The sequence below is a fragment of the Silurus meridionalis genome, chromosome 27 (assembly GCF_014805685.1).
Source record: "Silurus meridionalis isolate SWU-2019-XX chromosome 27, ASM1480568v1, whole genome shotgun sequence".
In the NCBI taxonomy this organism is placed as follows: Eukaryota; Metazoa; Chordata; class Actinopteri; order Siluriformes; family Siluridae; genus Silurus; species Silurus meridionalis.
In genome coordinates, this window is record NC_060910.1 from 18,510,981 (window position 1) to 18,527,923 (window position 16,943).

At 43.9% G+C, this 16,943-nt stretch overlaps 2 protein-coding genes and 1 long non-coding RNA gene across 6 annotated transcripts in view; 1 reads left to right on the top strand and 2 right to left on the bottom strand.

The window, feature by feature from the left end:
* The window catches only part of pgam5 (PGAM family member 5, serine/threonine protein phosphatase, mitochondrial), a 7,479-nt gene extending 4,443 nt beyond the window's left edge, over positions 1-3,036 (top strand). For 2 of the 4 annotated variants that reach the window (XM_046841752.1, XM_046841753.1), the window contains exon 6: positions 7-1,057. In XM_046841752.1, the coding sequence (XP_046697708.1) occupies positions 7-162 (156 nt within the window). In that variant the 3' untranslated portion in view covers positions 163-1,057. Of the gene's footprint in view, positions 1-6; positions 1,058-2,652 lie in introns of those variants that run through there. The other 2 variants (XR_006924703.1, XR_006924704.1) reach the window with 2 other exon arrangements.
* ankle2 (ankyrin repeat and LEM domain containing 2) lies at positions 2,726-13,229 on the bottom strand. The gene is made up of 13 exons (XM_046841757.1): positions 12,946-13,229; positions 11,657-12,027; positions 11,303-11,497; positions 11,024-11,217; positions 10,526-10,714; positions 10,304-10,426; positions 10,067-10,139; positions 9,777-9,946; positions 9,575-9,681; positions 8,723-8,913; positions 8,023-8,584; positions 7,811-7,942; positions 2,726-3,439 (listed from the first exon to the last, which is right to left on the bottom strand). Exons 2-13 carry the CDS (start codon positions 12,021-12,023, stop codon positions 3,226-3,228), a joined length of 2,517 nt encoding a protein of 838 aa, XP_046697713.1. The 5' UTR covers positions 12,024-12,027; positions 12,946-13,229; the 3' UTR covers positions 2,726-3,225.
* A 1,343-nt stretch (positions 13,230-14,572) lies between these two features.
* Positions 14,573-16,092, bottom strand: LOC124380607. The gene is made up of 3 exons (XR_006924705.1): positions 15,088-16,092; positions 14,860-14,942; positions 14,573-14,753 (listed from the first exon to the last, which is right to left on the bottom strand). It is a non-coding gene; the product is annotated as an uncharacterized LOC124380607 (long non-coding RNA).
* Positions 16,093-16,943: the final 851 nt, after the last annotated feature.

Genomic DNA, 16,943 nt, shown 5'->3' on the forward strand with positions numbered 1-16,943 from the left:
GTGTGTTGCAGAGCTTTGCAGTTTCCTCCTGAAGGCTGGCTGCGTTTGGGCCTCAATAACGGCAGCATCACGTGGCTCACGGTTCGGCCGAGCGGAAGGGTGGCACTGCGGGCGCTGGGGGACTCGGGCTTCATGCCACCTGACAAAGTGACACGCACCTGACACTCCCAACCCGAACCAGAACCTGAACCCCCCCAATCAGAAACTCATCCCACACAACGTCCAGCCGTATCTGAAGTCTTGGAGGAAACACTTTCTGTCTGTACTGAACTTCTTACCGACCACAGAGTCAGAAAGGCAGAGTGACTCTGTACCGACTCATCTTTTATATGACTCTGACTCATTTATATGACTCTGACTCAGGACTGACTACTCCATATGACTCTGACTTGGTTCTGATTCATCTATATGATTCTGATTCAGTATTGACTCATCTATATAACTCCAATTTACTACTGACTCATCTTCTATGCGACTCTGACTCAGTACTGATTCATATTTTTCATTTGGTTCTGATTCATTTCTGATCTGATGATGAAAAACCTGATGTTCATGTCTTAAATTCTTAGTGTGTGGTGGTGGTGGTGGTGGTGTGTGTGTGTGTGTGTGTGTGTGTGTGTGTGTGTGTGTGTGGTGTATTCTATGATTGTGGTGTGAGTCTGATCCCTGAGTGAAGTGTCTGATTACTCCTGATGAACAGACTCGACTTGTAAACACAAGAAAACCCCAGCATTGTGTGTGTGTGTGTGTGAGATCAGCAGTGCTCTGTAACACACACTGTAGTGTTTTTGTGGGAGCAGGATCTTCTGACTCCTGAACGGGTTTTTGTGAGATGTGTGACTGATACAAATCCTGAGGCCTTGATGTGTGATGATCGTTTTCACGTCAAAATCATCACACACCTCAACCTTATTTTGAATCCAAATGTTTTTTCTCAAAGCCAGCACTCTGTGTGTGTGTGTGTGTGTGTGTGTGATTTTTATGCAGTGATGTGTGTACAGTTTGTTGCGTTTATTATTTTCAGAAACCCTATTAAAGTCTAACTTTAGAAACGGCACTTTGTGGTTGTTTTATTCACATTTACATCACAAATATCACAATCTTTCTAATATTTACACACATCACTGATCCAAACAATGACCCCAAAGACCTGCAGTAGAACCTGTATATTATATTACATGTGAAATGGACACTCAGATCTCAGCTTTGGAGTGTGACAGAGTGAAACTACATACATTTCTGTCACTGTCACAACTGTCACTGTCTCAATTTTGGCTGAGGACAGCAAGAGATATGAGATGTTCAATTCACTCATTATAATATACAGGTTTTATAATCACAAGCACAGCATCATTTTCTACATTGAAACTGTTCAGCAATGATCTGGAATTTAGAGCCTCGTATCTCAGCTTTGGAGTGTGATTTTCACACCAAACTTGTGCTGCTGTACATGTCTTCATTTCCTCAATCAAAATTATAAATATTATAAAAATCGGAAAAAGTCCAAATTTTCACCCGAACAAACAGTTACGGGGGTAAAGTGATTTTTCGGGTGAAAATTCCGACTTTTTCCGATTTTCCCCAAATTCATATGGTAGCTCCCTGGGATCAAGACATACACAGAAATGTACTTAGTTTTTTCCTCATCACTTTCTAAAGCTGAAATCTGAGGCTCTGAATAACAGATATTTGCTTAATAGTTTTAATGCAGAAAAAGCTGAACTTGATGCCTCAGATCTCAGCTTTAGAGAGAGACTGAGCAAAACTAAGTGCATCTATTTGTATTTCTTGACCCCAGGGATCTACTGTGTGAATTTGGGGAAAATCTGATAAAGTAAATTATTTCACCCAAAAAATTTTTTTTTTTCAATTTTCTTCAGATGTTTACTGATGATTAAGGACAGGAAGTACAGAAGTGCAGGTCTGGTCTGAGTTTAACACCCCAATGCTGGGATATGAGGCATCAAGTTTCTGATTAATTATATTTAGTTAATATACAGGATTTGGACACAATTTGCTGTAATCACACACACAGTCTCTGATTGTAATGTGTGTGTGTGTGTGAACTCCTGTTTGCTGTAAACTCTGGGTGTAAGTGTGAGTGAAGACGATGTGTTGTGTGTATTGAGATGTTGTACACTTTATTTCTGTTTCTCAGCAGTACATAAAAGAATGAAGGTTTCTCCTCCACAGTAAGTACAACCACACCAAGTCATGCAACAGAACACACACCAGAACTGAGATAACAAGCATCTAACACACACATACACACACATTCTCTACAGTCTCTTATATCCCACAGGAACGTGTGTGTGTGTGCGTGTGTGTTCTCAACATCCAAAGGCACGAAAGGAGTTCAGAACCACATCTAAACTATAAACTGGAACTGAGAATGTGCTTTTTTTCCTGTGTGAGGAAGAGATTAGACATCTGACAAATCTGGGAAGAAGAGGAGAAAGAAAAGGAGGAAGAAGAGGAGGTAGAAGAAAGAGAAGATACAAAAAGAGGAGGAAAAGAAGGAATAGAAGAGGAGGAGGAAGATGAAGATGAGTTACTGGTGCTGTTTTATTCCAGAGTAAAACGGTGTGCTGGTTTGGATAGCCCCGCCCCTTGTGGCAGGCCCCACCTCTCCACAGCAGCTGTGTTGTACAGGTGTGTGTGTGTGTGTGTGTGTGTGTGTGTGTGTGTGTGTGTGTGTGTGTGAGAACGTGTGAAAAAACATACATGGACGAATTGGCAACGTTTATTACTGAAGTGAAATAAAACAGAACTCATCTGCTGAATCCAGACAGAGTTGCGTTTGGGACCAGCAGGTGGCGCTGCAAGGGGGACGTCCCCCATCTCTTCACCATATGAAGCTGTGCTACAGAGTTCTACCACATGAACAATTCATTAGCGTTCTTCATTCAGCTAGTTTTCTCCAACACGTCAGAGTACCGCGTACATTTCAATACGTCTGCATCAGCCATAAATAATTACGGATACAAATCTACACTCATACGTACACTTACACACACACACACACACACACACATATAAGAAAAGGACTACCTATATATAAGAAAAGGAAAAATATACACTACAGCGTACCAGTTCACTTCACGCTAAATGGGTTTTTTTGTACAAAGTTCTTAAGCAGCGTTGGAGCCCTGTGTGTCTCAGACTGGTGGAGGACAGAGGGACAGAGGGACGGAGGAGAGACACAGAGTCCACGCCCAGCGTTTGTTAAATGGGCGAGTCTCCGAAGTGCTTGAGTCGAATACGCTGGATGTAACTGGCATGGGCGGGGCTGTAGCTACAGTGGGCGGGGCTGTAGCGCCCAGGACTGGTGAAGTCGGGGGAGTAGGCGTGTCTCACCGGACTGTAACGACTCGCAGGAGAACCGGGAGTCAAAGACTGGAGTCTGGGGTGAGTCCTTATTACAGCCGGAGTCGGCCAACTGCAACACACACACACACACACACACACACACATCAATAATTACATACTTATCATAAAGCTAATGAACATGTAATGTACAGCAATGAGTTAATAAGTGTGTTAGTGTTAAAAGTAGTTACGGGTAGTGAATAGGAAGGGGGTGACTAGTTAAGGGTAGTAACTGGTTAAGGAGTAATTAGTTAAGGGTAGTAACTGGTTAAGGGTAGTAATGGTGAGGGAGTAACTAGTTAAGGGTAGTAATGGTGAGGGAGTAAATAGTTAAGGGTAGTAAAGGTGAGAGAGTAACTAGTTAAGGGTAGTAACGGTGAGGGAGTAACTAGTTAAGGGTAGTAACGGTGAGAGAGTAAATAGTTAAGGGTAGTAACGGTGAGAGAGTAAATAGTTAAGGGTAGTAACGGTGAGGGAGTAAATAGTTAAGGGTAGTGAGAGAGTAAATAGTTAAGGGTAGTAATGGTGAGAGAGTAAATAGTTAAGGGTAGTAATGGTGAGAGAGTAACTAGTTAAGGGTAGTAATGGTGAGAGAGTAAATAGTTAAGGGTAGTAATGGTAAGGGAGTAACTAGTTAAGGGTAGTAATGGTGAGAGTAAATAGTTAAGGGTAGTAATGGTAAGGAGTAAATAGTTAAGGGTAGTAACGGTGAGGAGTAAATAGTTAAGGGTAGTAATGGTGAGAGTAACTAGTTAAGGGTAGTAATGGTGAGAGTAACTAGTTAAGGGTAGTAATGGTGAGAGAGTAAATAGTTAAGGGTAGTAATGGTAAGGAGTAACTAGTTAAGGGTAATGGTGAGAGAGTAAATAGTTAAGGGTAGTAATGGTAAGGGAGTAAATAGTTAAGGGTAGTAATGGTGAGGGAGTAAATAGTTAAGGGTAGTAATAGTGAGAGAGTAACTAGTTAAGGGTAGTAATGGTGAGAGAGTAACTAGTTAAAGGTAGTAATGGTGAGAGAGTAAATAGTTAAGGGTAGTAATGGTGAGAGTAAATAGTTAAGGGTAGTAAATAGTTAAGGGTAGTAATGGTGAGAGGTAAATAGTTAAGGGTAGTAATGGTGAGAGTAAATAGTTAAGGGTAGTAAATAGTTAAGGTAGTAATGGTGAGAGAGTAAATAGTTAAGGGTAGTAATGGTGAGAGAGTAAATAGTTAAGGGTAGTAATGGTGAGAGAGTAAATAGTTAAGGGTAGTAAATAGTTAAGGGTAGTAATGGTGAGAGAGTAAATAGTTAAGGGTAGTAATGGTGAGAGAGCAATAGTTAAGGGTAGTAATGGTGAGAGTAAATAGTTAAGGGTAGTAATGGTGAGGAGTAACTAGTTAAGGTAGTAATGGTGAGGAGTAAATAGTTAAGTAGTAATGGTGAGAGTAAATAGTTAAGGGTAGTAAATAGTTAAGGGTAGTAATGGTGAGTAAATAGTTAAGGGTAGTAATGGTGAGTAAATAGTTAAGGGTAGTAATAGTGAGAGAGTAACTAGTTAAGGGTAGTAAATAGTTAAGGGTAGTAATGGTGAGGGAGTAAATAGTTAAGGGTAGTAATGGTAAGGGAGTAAATAGTTAAGGGTAGTAATGGTGAGGGAGTAAATAGTTAAGGGTAGTAATAGTGAGAGAGTAACTAGTTAAGGGTAGTAATGGTGAGAGAGTAACTAGTTAAAGGTAGTAATGGTGAGAGAGTAAATAGTTAAGGGTAGTAATGGTGAGGGAGTAACTAGTTAAGGGTAGTAATGGTGAGAGAGTAAATAGTTAAGGGTAGTAATGGTGAGAGTAAATAGTTAAGGGTAGTAAATAGTTAAGGGTAGTAATGGTGAGAGAGTAAATAGTTAAGGGTAGTAATGGTGAGAGTAAATAGTTAAGGGTAGTAATGGTGAGAGAGTAAATAGTTAAGGGTAGTAATGGTGAGGGAGTAACTAGTTAAGGGTAGTAATGGTGAGGGAGTAACTAGTTAAGGGTAGTAATGGTGAGAGAGTAAATAGTTAAGGGTAGTAATGGTGAGAGAGTAAATAGTTAAGGGTAGTAATGGTGAGAGAGTAAATAGTTAAGGGTAGTAATGGTGAGAGTAATAGTTAAGGGTAGTAATGGTGAGAGAGTAAATAGTTAAGGGTAGTAATGGTAAGGGAGTAACTAGTTAAGGGTAGTAATGGTGAGAGAGTAAATAGTTAAGGGTAGTAATGGTAAGGGAGTAAATAGTTAAGGGTAGTAGTAATGGTGAGAGGTAAATAGTTAAGGGTAGTAATGGTGAGAGTAACTAGTTAAGGGTAGTAATGGTGAGAGTAAATAGTTAAGGTAGTAATGGTGAGAGAGTAAATAGTTAAGGGTAGTAATGGTGAGAGAGTAAATAGTTAAGGGTAGTAAATAGTTAAGGGTAGTAATGGTGAGAGAGTAAATAGTTAAGGGTAGTAATGGTGAGAGAGTAAATAGTTAAGGGTAGTAAATAGTTAAGGGTAGTAATGGTGAGAGAGTAAATAGTTAAGGGTAGTAATGGTGAGAGAGTAAATAGTTAAGGGTAGTAATGGTGAGAGAGTAAATAGTTAAGGGTAGTAAATAGTTAAGGGTAGTAATGGTGAGAGAGTAAATAGTTAAGGGTAGTAATGGTGAGAGGTAAATAGTTAAGGGTAGTAATGGTGAGAGAGTAACTAGTTAAGGGTAGTAATGGTGAGAGTAAATAGTTAAGTAGTAATGGTGAGGAGTAACTAGTTAAGGGTAGTAATGGTGAGGAGTAAATAGTTAAGGGTAGTAAATAGTTAAGGGTAGTAATGGTGAGAGAGTAACTAGTTAAGGGTAGTAATGGTGAGGGAGTAACTAGTTAAGGGTAGTAATGGTGAGGGAGTAACTAGTTAAGGGTAGTAATGGTGAGAGAGTAAATAGTTAAGGGTAGTAAATAGTTAAGGGTAGTAATGGTGAGAGAGTAAATAGTTAAGGGTAGTAATGGTGAGAGAGTAAATAGTTAAGGGTAGTAATGGTGAGGGAGTAAATAGTTAAGGGTAGTAAATAGTTAAGGGTAGTAATGGTGAGAGAGTAAATAGTTAAGGGTAGTAAATAGTTAAGGGTAGTAATGGTGAGAGAGTAAATAGTTAAGGGTAGTAAATAGTTAAGGGTAGTAATGGTGAGAGAGTAAATAGTTAAGGGTAGTAATGGTGAGAGAGTAAATAGTTAAGGGTAGTAATGGTGAGAGAGTAACTAGTTAAGGGTAGTAATGGTGAGGGAGTAACTAGTTAAGGGTAGTAATGGTGAGAGAGTAACAGTTAAGGGTAGTAATGGTGAGAGAGTAAATAGTTAAGGGTAGTAAATAGTTAAGGTAGTAATGGTGAGAGAGTAAATAGTTAAGGGTAGTAATGGTGAGAGAGTAAATAGTTAAGGGTAGTAATGGTGAGGGAGTAACTAGTTAAGGGTAGTAAATAGTTAAGGGTAGTAATGGTGAGAGAGTAACAGTTAAGGGTAGTAAATAGTTAAGGGTAGTAATGGTGAGAGAGTAAATAGTTAAGGGTAGTAATGGTGAGAGAGTAACTAGTTAAGGGTAGTAATGGTGAGGGAGTAACTAGTTAAGGGTAGTAATGGTGAGGGAGTAACTAGTTAAGGGTAGTAATGGTGAGAGAGTAAATAGTTAAGGGTAGTAATGGTGAGAGTAAATAGTTAAGGGCAGTAATGGTGAGAGAGTAAATAGTTAAGGGTAGTAATGGTGAGAGAGTAAATAGTTAAGGGTAGTAATGGTGAGAGAGTAATAGTTAAGGGTAGTAATGGTGAGGAGTAACTAGTTAAGGGTAGTAATGGTGAGAGAGTAAATAGTTAAGGGCAGTAATGGTGAGAGAGTAAATAGTTAAGGGTAGTAAATAGTTAAGGGTAGTAATGGTGAGAGAGTAAATAGTTAAGGGTAGTAATGGTGAGAGTAAATAGTTAAGGGTAGTAATGGTGAGAGAGCAAATAGTTAAGGGTAGTAAATAGTTAAGGGTAGTAATGGTGAGAGAGTAAATAGTTAAGGGTAGTAATGGTGAGAGAGTAAATAGTTAAGGGTAGTAAATAGTTAAGGGTAGTAATGGTGAGAGAGTAATAGTTAAGGGTAGTAATGGTGAGAGTAAATAGTTAAGGGTAGTAATGGTGAGGGAGTAAATAGTTAAGGGTAGTAAATAGTTAAGGGTAGTAATGGTGAGAGAGTAAATAGTTAAGGGTAGTAATGGTGAGAGAGTAAATAGTTAAGGGTAGTAATGGTGAGAGAGTAAATAGTTAAGGGTAGTAATGGTGAGGGAGTAAATAGTTAAGGGTAGTAAATAGTTAAGGGTAGTAATGGTGAGAGAGTAAATAGTTAAGGGTAGTAATGGTGAGGGAGTAACTAGAAAGCCTTGGAGCAGTGAAGTGGTGTCGGGGGTAAAAGGGGCGTGGCAGACACACACCTCTGCATCTCGGCACTGGTGTAGGACTCGATGGTGCTTTTCCACTTGTGAATGCTGGGGTATTTGAGCGGGTCGATTTCAACTCCTCCCACTGCGGTGTAAACGTCTCGGTCCAGTCTGGAAGGAGAGTCTCTGTGTGGAACAACACAAAGGTTACCATGTTAACTCACAACACCACAACACACAACACACTTCACGGCTGACTCACTCACCCCTCGATAAAGAGCCCTTTCCTGAGTCGAGGGGGTGTGGTCAGGATGAGGTCATTCGAACGGTCCAATGATCTGTAGGATCCAGAGGAGGAGCCGGAGCTGGTGTGATCCCAGGATCTGGAGCGTGAACAGATCAATCGCTCGCCATTTGATCCCATTCGAGTCCTTGCTCTCTGCTCCTCCCCCTCCTCGCTCTCCTGCGCCAGGAAATACTCGTCCGAACTTGTGCTTGGAAGCTCCGCCCCGTCCTGTTCGCTTACGTCCGAGCGGTCACGCAGCGTCATGCGCTCGAACTCCGCCATCAGGTTGGAGATGGGGGACGGCGGGCAGGAAGAGGCGGGGTTTGGTGGCTCGATCAGGGCGGGGTCTTGGGAGACGGGCAGGATGTGGAAGCCCCGCCCACTTCGGTCGTCTTGAGAGCCACTGGATGAAGAGGAGGAGGAGGAGGAGGAGATGCTGGTGAGAGCTGCGTTCTGTCTGTTTTTAATCTCCTCCAGTGAGATATCAGTTTCATCCAGGAACGCTCCGACTGACACCGAGTTACTGAACTTCTTCTGCTTTCCTACACACACACACACACACACACACACACACACACACACACACACACACACACACGTTTCTTCATTAAAATGCTATCACTTATAGATACATCTCTTCAGTGGTGTGTGTGTGTGTGTGTGTGTGTGTGTCTCTCCACCTGGAGAAGGAGTTCTGAACTTGTTGCTGTTGTTGTGTTCCCCACTCGGATCTCGAGCGCGCTCAGTGAAGTCCTTCTTATTTAAAAACTCCTCCAAGCGCCGTAGACCTTCTACTGACCCCAAGTCCACAAAACTGTCCAGGAAATCCCAGTACTCTGCCCAGGGGTGGCCCAGCTCACGCGCCAGGTCCCTGCAACACACACACACACACACACACACACACACACACACACACAGCAACTGTATGAGCAAATACAAACAGGACTTAACAGTATAAATGCAGTGTAAGTGTGCTCTCTCTCCCTCCCTCCCTCCCTCCCTCCCTCCCTCCTCACCTCCTCCCACACACACACACACACACACACACACACACACACACACACACACACACACACACGTTTCTTCATTAAAATGCTATCACTTATAGATACATCTCTTCAGTGGTGTGTGTGTGTGTGTGTGTGTGTGTGTCTCTCCACCTGGAGAAGGAGTTCTGAACTTGTTGCTGTTGTTGTGTTCCCCACTCGGATCTCGAGCGCTCAGTGAAGTCCTTCTTATTTAAAACTCCTCCAAGCGCCGTAGACCTTCTACTGACCCCAAGTCCACAAAACTGTCCAGGAAATCCCAGTACTCTGCCCAGGGGTGGCCCAGCTCACGCGCCAGGTCCCTGCAACACACACACACACACACACACACACACACACACACACACACAGCAACTGTATGAGCAAATACAAACAGGACTTAACAGTATAAATGCAGTGTAAGTGTGCTCTCTCTCCCTCCCTCCCTCCCTCCTCACCTCCTCCCCACACACACACACACACACACACACACACACACACACACACCTGCCAACTCGCTCGGCTCCACGTTCCGGGTCCGATTTGAAGATGTGGTGGAAATACTCCGCTCGCTCTCTCGGGGGCGTCTTCCACACACGCCTGAACTCATCCGCCTGAGACACACACACACACACACACACACACACACACAGCTCTTTACTAATTTAAAGTTATTAAGAGATGAAGGACAGATTGAGATGAACCTGACCTTTGATGGGCTCAGGGGTCCGGCGAAGGCCTTCACCGCCATCACTGGTTCCCGGGGGCTTCTGGGTAATCGTGGTGAAGACCTTTCCATCAGCTCGGGAGACCAGGGGGCACCAATCACTGGCTGGGCAGAGTTATCAGCTGCTCGGAGGAGGGGCACGTAACACCGGTCTGCGGCCAATCAGAAGCAAGCTCAGGAACTTCGTCCCAAAATAACGTCTAATCAACACTGTACCCAAACACCGTCATCTAAATAAACCATCCAATCAAACACAAGAACTTTTGGATCACCTTCTAGATACCCTGTGATCTTCTGCCTGATTTCCGTGATCTTGTTTTTCTCCTTCATTCGCTCACAAATGATCTGGAACGAGAGCAGCAGTGTATCTGATCAGGGTTTATTACACTGCATACCACACACACACACACACACACACACACACACACACACACACACACAGAAGACTCTGCTTAGGAAAAGGGCATTATATTACAGTTTTGCCGCAGGGCATTGTGGGTAAAGCTCACCTCGCAGGGTTTCTGCTCGTATTTGTTCTTCCTGTGTTTGTCGATTTGGGGATGAGAGCAGAGGACGTTCACCACCGACGCACAACCGAACTTACACGCAAAGTGCAGCGGGGTCTCGAAGCACTGAACACACAACCACAGCACACTCATCAAACACACGCGCGCGCACACACACACACATGGCGTGTAGCCGCGAGGCTGAGGCGAGGTCACGTGACTCACTGCTTTGTCGGGCGTGTTGAGGTACAGGTCCACGATGTAGCGAACGCGCTGGTGCAGCATGGTCTCCGTGTCGTCAGGGTACATCAGGCGCATGAAGTCTGCGTTCTCCAGCGTGTCGAGGAGCAGCTGGGCCACGGACGCCTGGTTCTCCTTCGCTGCCACGTGCATCACGTTATACCTGCAGCCTTCCTACACACACACACACACACACACGTTTACACCAGTGTTCACTAGTTAATAATTCACGTAAACACCCAGCACTCGGTTACACACTTATAAACGCTCTGACCTCTTCCCCTTTTCTCCATCAACTACCATAAACCACAAGACCCCCAAAATGATTCTGCAACATCTGGTCATTTCCCACCATCACATCCAGAAGCCTGGTGACACTACCATGGTGTTTGTGTTTCTAAAGCGTTAAACACTTTCTAATGAGGTGGAGCTCACAGACCTCGCAGTAACAATAACGGGATAAAGAATTGCGCGAGCTCGGACCTGCAGCACGGTGGGGTTGTCCCCGGAGCCGATGAGGTAGCGAGGGTTGCTCCACACCAGCTCGGAGAATCCGACCTCGTCACCTCGCTCCACACACACGCGCAGCCTCGCCGTCAGGTCCTGAGGACGAGGACTCTTAAAGCTGTTCGCCTTCTCTCGGTTTATCCCGTCTGTCTCCGCCAGAGACGAGCCGTCTGATGGACAGAGAAAGACAGAGATCACTTTCATTTCTGCACAACATCTACACGGGGAGCGGCGGAACAGGGAACGGCGTCTCACCTTTGCCGAAGACCAGGGCGGTCTTGACGGGGGACACACAGGGGGCGCACTTGCTCGGGGACGGGAAGTAATCACACAGTCCCTTGGCGAACTTCTCAGCGTCCTCTCGGGAGGAGAAGGCCTTGAAGCGAGCGCCCTTCATCATCTTCACGGCCTGCAGAGCCTCCTTCTTCTCCGTGTACACATGAACCCTCTCTGCAGGGGACATCACTCACACACGTCAACATCCACAGTTACACGTCTCACAGGAGTCTTATGTTACTTTGTTTTTTTTTTGCACGTGACCCTGCTGCTGTATTCATACTCAGACTGCCTCTAGAGGCGGCTCTACAGCACTACACCTGGAACTCTCACCGTTCCTGGCGAGCACGTCCTCCCACAGCGGACACACGCCGTAGTAAAGCGCAGACGTGATCTGGGGCGTTTTGTTCGGCGTCTGGACCTCATGTCGTGACGGGGACACGTTCTTCTCCCTCAGTGGCTCCTCCTCAGGCGGGTTGAGGCCCAGATGATAGCCGACGTCCCCCTCTTCGGCCGAGGTGGCGCTCGATCCTCCGGAGTCGGAGAGTCCAGCGTTCTCCACGAGGGCACGGGCGAGTTTACGCTCGAATACGCCGCGTGTGGTGGCCGTGATGGGGCCACACTTCAGGTTGGCTTTAAGGATCTCCTCCCTGAGCTCATCAGCACTCAGAGACTTCAGCCGGCTCAGAGCGGCCTCCATGCTGCTGAGAACAACACAACATCTGGTTTACTCCCGACACACACACACACACACACAGCTGTTTTACCACAAACTCAAAGGTTTCAGTTAAAGCAGTCTGTAGATCCTGCACTTTTCAAAAGGAAGAACCTGTGCTTCTGGATCGCACAAAACCTTCATAAAAGCATGAAGAACGTAAGACTACAGAACAGGAGCACCTGGTGGTACTGTCCTACACATTCTTACAGCTGTGCATCCAGCTGAGCGAGGAACCATGTGGAGAACCCGGTTTTGGTTCATCTCCCGCTCGTTACAGGTTCAGCGGAGAGAGGGGGGAGGGGGGGTAAGATGCTTCTGTATCCCTCGGTGTGTGTGTGTGTGTGTGTGTGTGTGTGTGTGTGTGTGTGGTGAGGCTGGGAAACCATGCACTGTGAGAATGAGAAGATGTGCTGCAGATCTCCAGCAGCAGATCTGAGATGGTGTTGGAGACAGGAGACAGGTGCAGGAGGAGCTGCATGAGTGTGAGGTGTGAACTGAGGACAGTATGTGAGGACAGTCCCGTGTCACACCCAGTCACGTCAGTGTGCGCGTGGAGGACACGGAGGCTGGTCGGCGGGACCGGGAGCTCCACTCACCTGCAGGCCGGATTAGGTGCAGCTGCTGCGGTGCTGCATGGCGGGGATCAGCAGTGACCCGAGTCTCAGAGCCGCTTATAGAGGACACGCACAAATCAACCAGGACGAGCGGAGACGCGCATTGTTTACAAGCGGTCCCCGCGCATGCGCAGCACTGTTCCGCTCGGCGGTCCCGCGCATGCGCACACTCCACGTCCGCGAGCTCCAACCGCGGTTCCAATCAGATTCAAAAAACGATCCCCAGACCGTTATAAAGCGTCATACCTGCAACACGACCACCTGTCAGTGAGATCTACCGCAGAACTCACCTTTTCCTCCGGAAGTCCTCTCCGTCTGTCAGCGCGAAGTCACATTAAAACCCCAGCCGTTACCGTGGACACCACATTTAACAGCGTTATTCAAGTGTGTAACAAACACTGCAGTAAAACCTCCCGATTCTTCTCGCGCTTCATCCACACACCAGATTCAGCAATTAATTCATACACTACAATAATAAAAACACGGGTTTAATTAGCATGAAAATCTTCCCGGTTTAAACTGACACTGAAGCACGCTTAGCACACACTCACTTCCGGAAGCGTCTTCTTCGTCACTACTTTCTGTTTTTTTTTTTTTTCATTTTTAGGTGTCCGACACCGCCACCTGCAGGCACATCCCCGTCACAGAACCCTTCAATCAGCGAGTTCAAACCAAGCGCACTTTGATTTTTCATCATTTATATATTTTCAATACAGTCGATAGATGTGTTTGATATTTTACATTTAAAATGTGTTGCTGTTTAAAGTTTTCCAAAACATTTTCCGGGAAAAAAACGAAGGAAGAAATGCACGGCTTTTTAGGACTTTCATAAAGATCAGTAAAATATGTCCAAATAACAAATTAAAACCTCAGTACTAATATATTATATTCCTTAAATCCCGTTTATAAACACACACACACACACACACACACACACACACACACACACTGTTGGGTTTTTTTTCCCAACAATCATCTTTATATTCAGAAAAACACAGGTTTAGAGAGCTCAATTTTCAGGTTTTTCTATTCTGGTGGGGACGTCCCTATTTTGTCTTACCACCAACCACCTCTAGGTGTCACTATTATACATTATCTGCAGGTTATCCAATTTATATGCAATTATAACTGTTTATAACATTAACGAAGATGAAGATTAAATTCAGACCATAACTAAAGTGTTGTTTAAAAGGGAGAGCTGGGTTTTTTTATTATTTTTTTATTTTGCTTTTCACTATTTCCCATCATTTCTTGTATTTGAATAGACAATTTCTAAGAAAGTAAACAAATTCTAAGAATGTTTAAAAAAACAAATTCTAAGAAAGTAAAAAATCCTGACCTCACTTCCTGTTTAACACATTCACCTCTCTTCATTTCTGAGAGTCTGAAAAGTTCCACATTTTGGTATCTACAACACTCATGTTATATGACAAGCAGGAAATGTTCATGTTCATTAACACTATCATGGTTCTTATTAAATAATAATCTGTGCATACTGGAATCTATTTAAATGAAAACAGAACATGCATGTGATCAAGCGTGTTGCAAGATATATTGCTCTATAATGTCTCTATATAAATATTAGGTAGAAGTAGAAGATATTTGAATCACAACCACCTGAAAAGTTTGGACATTTGGGGAATTCCACAAAAACAACAATCTGTGAGATCTTAATTCTCTTTAACATTTATTTGTCAGCATCTTGAACTAAAATGTTTCTGAACATGTTGCCTTTACAAACATATGAAAAAAAAACATCCATTGAAGGCTTTTTACCTGCACATCTTTTGCTTCATGGAATCAATTTGCAATTTTTTTACATAACATTTGACTTCTCCCAACTTCTCCAAACCTCTCCCAACTTCTCCCAACTTCTCCCAACCTCTCCCAACTTCTCCCAACTTCTCCCAAACCTTTCCCAACTTCTCCCAAACCTCTCCCAAACCTCTCCCTTAAAGTGCTGCTGGGGATTTTTCAATGTACTCCATGCACTAGCCTTTACCAGGAACCTCGCCAGAACTGATGTAGTCCATTAGAGTCTTTTCCACAGCCTGGATCTCCTCTGTAGACCACTTTCTCTGTGGGTTTTGTGAAGATCCTGAATAAAACAAAAGTAATTAGTAATTGTGATAAAAGTGACTCAAAACATATCATCATTTCGCCTTTATCTTTCCCATAATTCTCTACATTAGCTGACTTCATACCTGCAGAATTTGAGGGTGGAGGTGAAGCATCGTTTTCATTCTCGTTTTCAGAGTCTGATCCTTCACTGTCCATCAGAATCTCTCTAGTGAACACAGCAACCACAGAGAAAAAATGATTATAGCTGAATAAGTGGAAACAATTTTTTTTTTCAACTGTTACATCCATCAAATAATCAATAACCAACGGTGGTGTTCCTGTTAACCAGAACATGGAATTTATTTATTTACTCAGGCCTGTTTTATCTTGTGGATCAGTCTGGATCTCATCTAGATTCCTTCCTTTGAATTGAGATAGTTGTCCTCTCTCCATGGCTAGAAGAATTTACTTATCTTCACCAGCTGTAATGTACCTTCAGGTAGCCTGGAGTACTGCTGATGCACCCTGATGTTGTGTCCTGAAAAGTCAGCAACGGGGAAACAACTACAACTTTGCCTTTTATCTCAGTTCTCTGGAAGTGCTTACACAGTTTCTTTTAAAGGTTTGTCAGAGCGAGCGCTACATCTGGATGAGTCAGTGAGGTGTCCCTCAGTGTGAAGGCAGTAAGGGACAGCTTGGATACCTCTCCTTCCCTTCTACGATTGAACACAATCACCTGACAGAGTGTCACTTTTGCAACTTCTGCCCAGTGCTTGTTACTTGGATCTTTTCCAAGTTTAGTTTGGCTCTCGTTACTCTGTCTGTCAAGATACTGATGGATTTTTTTTTCTTCAGCAAAGGGAAGAAGTTGCAGAGAGGTCCACTTTGCCTTGCTTAAATTTCAGAGAACCTGGGATGAGACACACTCACTCCATTTAGTTTCACAGATTTGTTTGAAGGCTTGCACATTGCTAAAGGTGTTTTTATCACCTCACATTCAATAATATTTGCCATCTTCTTGAGGTTGTGCCCAAGCTTCAGTGCTAAAGATGGTGTTTTGTAAGTGCTTGTCTCCTCATTCAAACCAGCCACACTGTGAACTGCTTCCACCATCAGTTTCTTCTTCAGCATCATGATCTTCACATTTGAATTAACAGCTGAAGATGATTCACCACTGTCATGTTTGTCAGAAGTAGAAAATTGTCCAGTGTCTGTGTTCATTGAAGAGGATTATTTAGTCCCACTGCTCGCCCATGAACCTAGAACCTTGAGCCCCCAACCTTGTGGGGGCCTGCTGATTTGTAAACCAACAAATTACCCACTGAGCTACCAGGTCCCACTTGTGCAAGCAGTCAACAAGCCTAAGAAACCAAGATGGCTTCTTTTCCATACTTCAACACCATTTCTTCTTCTTTCATCTTCTACCATTAGGGATCGCCACAATGGATCATCCGTCTCCACACCCCCCTGTTCTTTACATCTGCTTCTTTCAACCCAACTACCTGCATGTCTTCCCTCACCACATCCATAAACCTCCTCCTTGGTCTTTCCTCTTTTCCTCCTTCCTGGTGTCTCCATCCTCAGCATTCTCCTACTGATATACCCCATGTCCCCCCTCTGCACATGTCCAAACCACCCTGTCGTACGCTTTCTCTAAATCCACAAACACACAATGCAGCTCCTTCTGACCTTCTCTATACTTCTCCATCAACATTCTCAAAGCAAATAAGGCATCTGTGGTGCTCTTCCTCAGCATGAAACCATACTGTTGCTCACAGATGGACACCTCTTCTCTCAACCTGGCTTCCACTACTCTTTCCCATAACTTCATGGTGTGACTGATCAACTTAATTCCCCTGTAGTTACTGCAGGTCTGCATATCTCCCTTATGCTTAAAGATCAGTACCAGCACACTCCTTCTCCATTCCTCAGGCATCCTCTCCCCTTCCAGAATCCTGTTAAACAATCTGGTTAAAAACTCCACTGCCATCTCTCCTAAACATCTCCACGCTTCTACCGGTATGTCATCTGGTCCAACCGACTTTCCATTCTTCATCCTCTTAATCGCTGCTCTCACTTCCTCCTTACTAATCCTATCTACATCCTGCTTCACATCTCCACACCATCCAACCATTCATCAGCTGCTCAAAATACTCCCTCCACCTTCTCAACACACTCTCCTCACTAGTCAACACATTTTCCTCTCCATCCTTTACTGCTCTAACTT